At 58.8% G+C, this 8,756-nt stretch overlaps 1 protein-coding gene across 1 annotated transcript in view; it reads right to left on the bottom strand.

Moving 5' to 3' along the window:
• Window positions 1-8,435: 8,435 nt before the first annotated feature.
• Window positions 8,436-8,756, bottom strand: part of LOC121270125 (fat storage-inducing transmembrane protein 1) — a 5,688-nt gene continuing 5,367 nt past the window's right edge. Inside the window, exon 2 of the mRNA XM_041175442.1 lies at window positions 8,436-8,756. This exon is cut by the window's right edge and continues 394 nt beyond it. Within this exon, the coding sequence (XP_041031376.1) occupies window positions 8,436-8,756 (321 nt within the window).

Genomic DNA, 8,756 nt, shown 5'->3' with positions numbered 1-8,756 from the left:
CTACCTCACCCCCTTGACCAGCGCTTGGCCCCACAGCCTCGAATGTTAGGAGGTGCCGAGCGCTCATCCAGGTACTTTTTAAAGGATGTGAGGGTAACCCACCCTCCACCACCCTCCCAGGCAGCGCATTCCACACCCTCACCACCCTATGGGTAAAAAAGTTTCTCCTCACATCCCCCCCTAAACCTCCTGCCCCAAACCTTGAACTTATGCCCCCCTCGTGACTGACCCTTCAACTAAGGGGAACAGCTGCTCCCCATCCACCCTGTCCATGCCCCTCATAATCTTGTCCACCTCGATCAGGTCACCCCTCAGTCTTCTCTGCTCCAACGAAAACAACCCAAAGTCTATCCAAACCTCTCTTCATCACTTAAATGTTTCATACCCAGGTAACATCCTGGTGAATCTCCTCTGCACCCCCTCCAGTACAATCACATCCTTCCTATAATGTGGTGACCAGAACTGCACCCAGTACTCCAGCTGTGGCCTCACCAAGGGTCTACACAACTCCAACATCACCTCCCTACTTTTGTCATCTATGCCTCGATTGATAAAGACAAGTGTCCCCTGTGCCTTTTTCACCACACCCACTAACATACCCCCTCCGCCTTCAGAGATCTATGGGCACACACGCCAAGGTCGCTTTGTCCCTCAGGACTTCCTAGTGTCATGCCGTTCATTGAACACTTCCTCGTCCAATTACTCCTCCCAAAGTGTTATCAAAACACACACGTTTCAGGGTTAAATTCCATCTGCCCATTTGACCGTCCCATCCGTATCTTCCTGTAGCCCGAGACGCTCAACCTCGCTGTGAACCACCCGGGCAATCTCTGTGTCAACTGCTGACTTCTTTACTCAAGCGGTTGGTCCTTCTCGCTTCCTGCGGAAAAGCAAAACAACCCCAGCCGACCAGCTTTTAAAACGCAGCCGTCTGGTGTGGGGGGGGGTGGGGGAGGTGGTGGTGCATGGAGGGTTGTTTTTTTAACTAATCGAAACCATAAACCACCCCGAGTGACCTTGTTTGTAAGCGGGGGGTGGGTGTGTGCTGAGCTCTGACTTTTTTTAAAGGGCCGGCGTCCTTTTTTAAGCGGAGGGCAAAACGGGAGAGTCCGTCACTGCGGAGGTCATTCACCCTCCCTCCCTCCCCACCTTCCCTCCCGCCCCCCCCCCCACCCCCCCCACCGCAGTCTGGCCAACAAACTGTTGTCAAGCTGTTATAAATAGAGAGCAAAGCACAGCAGCCTCGAAATAGACCAGGAAGGTTGGTGAGCCTGGGTCAACCTCTCCCACACACGACGGGGATGAGGAGATGGAAAAGGGCTCGAGGGCCAGGCTGTAAAAAGCTGCAAACAGATCCCAGGGATTAGGTTAGAGAGCAGCTTTGTCCTGTGGAGCTGGGGATTATCGCAGGCTGCAGGGTCTGGACTCAGTAGTGCTGATGGTGCACGGTTTGTCAGTCAGAGGTCACTCAAGGTAATGATTGCGAGCTTCAGTCAACAGAGAGAGAGATAGAGAGAGAGACTGCACCCCACCACCCCTAACCTCACGCAGGTTAGACCAGAGACTCCCGCTCGATAATCCAGGCCAGGCTTAGCGGACGATTAGCCAAGGGGGTCAGCGCTGAGGGAGAGCCGCGCTGTGGGAGGGTCAGCGCTGAGGGAGAGCCGCACTGTCAGAGGGCAGTACTGAGGGAGAGCCGCACTGTCGGAGGGTCAGTGCTGAGGGAGAGCCGCACTGTCGGAGGGTCAGTACTGAGGGAGAGCCGCACTGTCGGAGGGTCAGTGCTGAGGGAGCGCCGCACTGTCGGAGGGTCAGTGCTGAGGGAGCGCCGCACTGTCGGAGGGTCAGTGCTGAGGGAGCGCCGCACTGTCGGAGGGTCAGTGCTGAGGGAGAGCCGCACTGTTGAACAGTCAGCGCTGAGGGAGAGCCGCACTGTCGGAGGGTCAGTGCTGAGGGACAGCCGCACTGTCGGAGGGTCAGTACCGAGGGAGAAACGCACTGTCGGAGGGTCAGTGCTGAGGGAGAGCCGCACTGTCGGAGGGTCAGTGCTGAGGGACAGCCGCACTGTCGGAGGGTCAGTGCTGAGGGACAGCCGCACTGTCGGAGGGTCAGTACCGAGGGAGAAACGCACTGTCGGAGGGTCAGTGCTGAGGGAGAGCCGCGCTGTCGGAGGGTCAACGCTGAGGGAGAGCCGCACTGTCGGAGGGTCAGTGCTGAGGGAGAGCCGCACTGTCGAACGGTCAGCGCTGAGGGAGAGCCGCACTGTCGGAGGGTCAGTGCTGAGGGAGAGCCGCGCCGTCGGAGGGTCAGTACTGAGGGAGAGCCGCACTGTCGGAGGGTCAGTACTGAGGGAGAGCCGCACTGTCGAACTCAGTTTGCGATTTCCGCTCCCCCCCCCCCCCGCACCAACCATGTGGGTAACCGGGTGCTTGCTGACATCATCCCTTGACCGGCATACAACGAGTTGTAAGGTACTACCACCTCCTTCAGGAGTCCCTCTCGCCCTCCCCGAACCCGCTCCCCCACGGCCTGAACACTACCGGAGGCAAGAGGGTCACCGTCTTTGACCCCCTTACGTTCCCTTAGAAAAAAGAACCTCGATTCACGCAGACGTGGAATGGACCAGCCTGGAGCGGAGCAGTGAATTCGGAGTGCGTCCCGAATCAAACCTCACAGCCGTTCAGGGAACTGTACAAAGGCAGGTTTAATCGTAACGTAACGTAACACACACACACACACACACACACACACACACACACACACGTGTCCAGCCCCCGCGCGCAGAACGCTCTTCACCCTCAAACCATCACCCGGTTTTCTTATATCTTCGTCCCAGCGCCGGCTGAGCAGATCTGAGCGCTCCCTACGACCTTCCGAGTGGACGATCCACCTCACCCTCCTCCTCCGGAGGTCCCCAGCCTCGCAGGCGCCGGTCCTCGAGCCGACTCCGATCCGATCCGATCCACTCCGCGTGGTGTCGAGAAAGGGCTGAAGGCGCCGGATCCTGCCAAGGCGATATTCCGGCAATGGGGACCGAAGACTTGTGGTCCAGAGCTGGCCGCGCCCCTAGCCAAGCTGTTCCAGTACAGCTGGCCGCGCCGGCATCTACCCGACCGTGCGGAGGATTGCCCGGGTATGTCTTGCACCACTAAAAAAAAAAGGCAGGACAAATCCAACCCGGCCAATTACCGGCCCCATCAGTCTACTCTCCCATTTCACCAGCGAAGCAACGGAAGGGTTACTCGTGGACAGCACTACCGAGCGGCGCTTGCCCGACCACGACGCGCTCACTGATGCCCACTTTGGGTTCCGCCAGCTCCTGACCCCATTACAGCCTTGGTTCAAACGTGGGCGACAGGGCCGAACTCCCGGAGGCGCGGACGACTGCCCTCGACGTCGAGGCTGCACTTGACCGGGTGTGGAGTCAAGGAGCCCCAGCAAAACCGGGGTCCACCTGAAACAAACGCAGCACAGAAAGCGCAGTGGGATGGGGGCGGGGGGGGGTGTGGGAAGGGGGAACACAGCGCACTCAGCAGGTCCGACAGCGTCTGGGCTGAGAGGAACTGAGTTCAGGTTTCGAGTCCGCAAGACCCTGCTTCGGGGCCACAGAGAAGTGGGAATGTGATGGAATTTATACAGGTCAAGGGTTCGGGGGTGGGGGTGGGGCTGTTGGAGCAGGTGAAAGTGGATAGGACGCCAGCGATAGGTGGTGGGGGGGGGTAAAGGTGAGAAAGCAGAACGTGATGATAGCAGAACAAGGGTCAGCGCTGAAAGGTTTTGGCGAGTATGTGTCATGGGCAACGTGGCAAAGGGAGCGTCAATGGTAGCGTGTTAAAGACTGGAGGAGGTGCTGATAGCGGTGTAAAGGTAAGAAAGCAGAACGTGATAACAGCAGGACGAGGATAAGCGTTGTGTGAAAGAGCGACATGGAACAAGTAGAAAGTGTTGGGGGAAACAAAGGATCGAAAATGGGGTAACAAGGTGGGGGGGTGGGGGTGGGTTAAACAATGAATGAAAATAAAAAATAAATGGATCAAGAAATGAATTTTGAGAAAAAAAAGTGGGGGGGGGGAGAAGCGAGGGTAAGAGGAGATCGTTCGTGGTGTGGAGTTGTTGAACTCGATGTTAAGTACGGAGACCCCACTCGGAGTAGCGAAGGCAGGAGTCAAGCCGGTGTCTCTCCCTTGTTCTGCTCTCACCCCATTCTGCTTTCTCCCCTTTACACCGTCATCAGCATGTTCTTTAGTCTTTAACACTCCCTGTGTCCTGTGTGTACACGACGCCTTTGTCAATCTCTCCTCTGCCCCCACCGATGCTGCCAGACCTGCTGAGCTTTTCCCAGTGTTTTCCCAATTTGTTTCAGATCTCCAACATCCGGGCCAGTTGGTTTTCACCGTCTGGACGCATTCACTCCCTCCCCCCCACCGACGCACAGTAGCAGCAGCGTGTGTACCATCTACAAGATGCACTGCAGCAACTCACCAAGGCTCCTTCGACAGCGCCGCCCAAACCCACGACCGCTACCATCTAGAAGGACAAGGGCAGCAGACACATGGGGAACACCCACCACCTGGAATTTCCCCTCCGAGCCCCTCACCATCCCGACTTGGAAATATATCGGCCGTTCCTTCACTGTCGTTGGGTCAACATCCTGGAACTCCCTAACAGCGCCGTGGGTGTACCTACACCACACAGGGGACAAAATCCTGGAACTCCCTCCCTAACAGCGCTGTGGGTGTACCTACACCACAGGGTACAAAATCCTGGAACTCCCTCCCTAACAGCGCTGTGGGAGTACCTACACCACAGGGGACAAAATCCTGGAACACCCTCCCTAACAGCGCTGTGGGAGTACCTACACCACAGGGGACAAAATCCTGGAACTCCCTCCCTAACAGCGCCGTGGGTGTACCTACACCACAAGGGACTGCAGCGGTTCAAGAAGGCAGCTCACCCACCACCTTCTCAAGGGGGCAATTAGGGATGGGCAATAAATGCTGGGCCCGGCCAGTGAACCCCGCCCCCCCCACATCCCATGAACGCATAAAATAACTTGACAAAGCTCGTCATTACGCTGATCACAAATTTCAGCTTACAAATAAACCATCGCTAATGTGACTCATTACAATTCTCAACATCATTACAATCCTCAACACGGTCATATATAAATGCCCATTACAATGCACACCGATGACTCAAACCTTCTGTTAGATGAGGCCACATTTCTGATTTCAAAATGCTTTTTCATTCATTCATTTATTGCCCATCCCTAATTGCCCCCTTGAGGTGGTGGTGGGTGAGCTGCCTTCTTGAACCGCTGCAGTCCCCGTGAGGTGTAGGTACACCCACGGCGCTGTAAGGGAGTGAGTTCCAGGATTTTGACCCAGCGACAGTGAAGGAACGGCCGATATATTTCCAAGTTGGGATGGTGAGGGGCTCGGAGGGGAACTTCCAGGTGGTGGGTGTTCCCCATGTGTCTGCTGCCCTTGTCCTTCTAGATGGTAGTGGTCGTGGGTTTGGAAGGTGCTGTCAAAGGAGCCTTGGCGAGTTGACAAAGTGATTCACTAATCTTCTTCTGACAGCAACGTTATTACAGGTTTCCAATCAGAACACAGCACGAGACAAATCATTTTCCGCTACACAGTGTCCCTCAAGCCCCTCATTGGCTGTCCAAACTTCAGCAGAGACGGAGAGTCACGGATCATATTGCTTCAGTAGGTGGAGTGTTCAGGGGGCAGAGATCGGTTGTGATGAGGTTCCAAGGCCATAACTCGGGGCACCGGAGAGCAGCGCTGTCGGAGGGTCAGTACTGAGGGAGAGCCGCACTGTCGGAGGGTCAGTACTGAGGGAGAGCCGCACTGTCGGTGGGTCAGTATGAGGGAGTGCTGCAGTGTTGGAGGGTCAGTACTGAGGGAGTGCTGCAGTGTTGGAGGGTCAGTGCTGAGGGAGTGCTGCAGTGTTGGAGGGTCAGTGCTGAGGGAGTGCTGCAGTGTTGGAGGGTCAGCGCTGAGGGGAGAGTCGCACTGTCGGAGGGTCATTGCTGAGGGAGAGCCGCACTGTCGGAGGGTCAGTGCTGAGGGAGAGCCGCACTGTCGGAGGGTCAGTGCTGAGGGAGAGCCGCACTGTCGGAGGGTCAGTGCTGAGGGAGAGCCGCACTGTCGGAGGGTCAGTGCTGAGGGAGAGCCGCACTGTCGGAGGGTCAGTGCTGAGGGAGAGCCGCACTGTCGGAGGGTCAGTGCTGAGGGAGAGCCGCACTGTCGGAGGGTCAGTGCTGAGGGAGAGCCGCACTGTCGGAGGGTCAGTGCTGAGGGAGAGCCGCACTGTCGGAGGGTCAGTGCTGAGGGAGAGCCGCACTGTCGGAGGGTCAGTGCTGAGGGAGAGCCGCACTGTCGGAGGGTCAGTGCTGAGGGAGAGCCGCACTGTCGGAGGGTCAGTGCTGAGGGAGAGCCGCACTGTCGGAGGGTCAGTGCTGAGGGAGAGCCGCACTGTCGGAGGGTCAGTGCTGAGGGAGAGCCGCACTGTCGGAGGGTCAGTGCTGAGGGAGAGCCGCACTGTCGGAGGGTCAGTGCTGAGGGAGAGCCGCACTGTCGGAGGGTCAGTGCTGAGGGAGAGCCGCACTGTCGGAGGGTCAGTGCTGAGGGAGAGCCGCACTGTCGGAGGGTCAGTGCTGAGGGAGAGCCGCACTGTCGGAGGGTCAGTGCTGAGGGAGAGCCGCACTGTCGGAGGGTCAGTGCTGAGGGAGAGCCGCACTGTCGGAGGGTCAGTGCTGAGGGAGAGCCGCACTGTCGGAGGGTCAGTGCTGAGGGAGAGCCGCACTGTCGGAGGGTCAGTGCTGAGGGAGAGCCGCACTGTCGGAGGGTCAGTGCTGAGGGAGAGCTGCACTATTTGAGGGTCAGTACTGAGGGAGAGCCGCACTGTCGGAGGGTCAGTATGAGGGAGTGCTGCACTGTCGGAGGGTCAGTGCTGAGGGAGAGCTGCACTATTTGAGGGTCAGTACTGAGGGAGAGCTGCACTATTTGAGGGTCAGTACTGAGGGAGTGCTGCACTGTCGGAGGGTCAGTACTGAGGGAGAGCCGCACTGTCGGAGGGTCAGTACTGAGGGAGAGCCGCACTGTCGGTGGGTCAGTATGAGGGAGTGCTGCACTGTCGGAGGGTCAGTATGAGGGAGAGCTGCACTATTTGAGGGTCAGTACTGAGGGAGTGCTGCAGTGTCGGAGGGTCAGTGCTGAGGGAGAGCTGCACTATTTGAGGGTCAGTACTGAGGGAGAGCTGCACTATTTGAGGGTCAGTACTGAGGGAGTGCTGCACTGTCGGAGGGTCAGTACTGAGGGAGAGCCGCACTGTCGGAGGGTCAGTACTGAGGGAGAGCCGCACTGTCGGTGGGTCAGTATGAGGGAGTGCTGCACTGTCGGAGGGTCAGTATGAGGGAGAGCTGCACTATTTGAGGGTCAGTACTGAGGGAGTGCTGCAGTGTTGGAGGGTCAGCGCTGAGGGGAGAGTCGCACTGTCGGAGGGTCAGTGCTGAGGGAGAGCCGCACTGTCGGAGGGTCAGTGCTGAGGGAGAGCCGCACTGTCGGAGGGTCAGTGCTGAGGGAGAGCCGCACTGTCGGAGGGTCAGTGCTGAGGGAGAGCCGCACTGTCGGAGGGTCAGTGCTGAGGGAGAGCCGCACTGTCGGAGGGTCAGTGCTGAGGGAGAGCCGCACTGTCGGAGGGTCAGTGCTGAGGGAGAGCCGCACTGTCGGAGGGTCAGTGCTGAAGGAGAGCCGCACTGTCAGAGGGTCAGTGCTGAGGGAGAGCCGCACTGTCGGAGGGTCAGTGCTGAGGGAGAGCTGCACTATTTGAGGGTCAGTACCGAGGGAGTGCCGCAGTGTCGAAGGGTCAGCGCTGAGGGAGAGCCGCACTGTCGGAGGGTCAGTGCTGAGGGAGAGCTGCATATTTGAGGGTCAGTGCTGAGGGAGAGCTGCACTATTTGAGGGTCAGTGCTGAGGGAGCGCCGCACTGTCGGAGGGTCAGTGCTGAGGGAGAGCCGCACTGTCGGAGGGTTAGTGCTGAGGGAGAGCTGCACTGTCGGAGGGTCAGTGCTGAGGGAGAGCCGCACTGTCGGAGGGTCAGTTCTGAGGGAGAGCTGCACTGTCGGAGGGTCAGTTCTGAGGGAGAGCTGCACTGTCGGAGGGTCAGTACTGAGGGAGAGCCGCACTGTCGGAGGGTCAGTGCTGAGGCAGAGCCGCACTGTCGGAGGGTCAGTTCTGAGGGAGAGCTGCACTATTTGAGGGTCAGTATTGAGGGAGTGCCGCAGTGTCGAAGGGTCAGTGCTGAGGGAGAGCCGCACTGCGGGAGGGTCAGTGCTGAGGGAGAGCCGGACGGTCGGAGGATCAGCGCCGAGGGGGGGTGGGGGAGGAGGCAGAACTACATCCCCCCACTCCCCACTCCCCAAGCTACTCCCGGCAGAGCAGCGTCTCCGTCGTGGACTCCCAGCTGACCTCCCCTCCGGCTCCGGCCCCACAAACGCAGCGCCGGCCCGGACGAGGATGGGGTCCGGAGCCCGGCCGGAGGAGCAGGAGGAGGAGGAGGAGGTCGTGGGTCGGCGCCGGCGGCGAGTAGCGGGTCAGGTACCAGCGGCGGTAGGTCAGGTGCCAGCAGAGCTGGGCGCAGCCGGCCGCCACGATCTTCTGGGAGTACTGGTGGAAGAAGACCACGCTGGCGAGCAGCAGGGCGTTCCAGAGGAGGAGCAAGGTGGCGGCCAGCAGGTAAAGGAG

The sequence above is a fragment of the Carcharodon carcharias genome, chromosome 27, assembly GCF_017639515.1.
Source record: "Carcharodon carcharias isolate sCarCar2 chromosome 27, sCarCar2.pri, whole genome shotgun sequence".
NCBI lineage: Eukaryota > Metazoa > Chordata > Chondrichthyes > Lamniformes > Lamnidae > Carcharodon > Carcharodon carcharias.
Note: the sequence above shows the minus strand (reverse complement) of the source record. Positions and strands in the feature narration are given on the sequence as shown.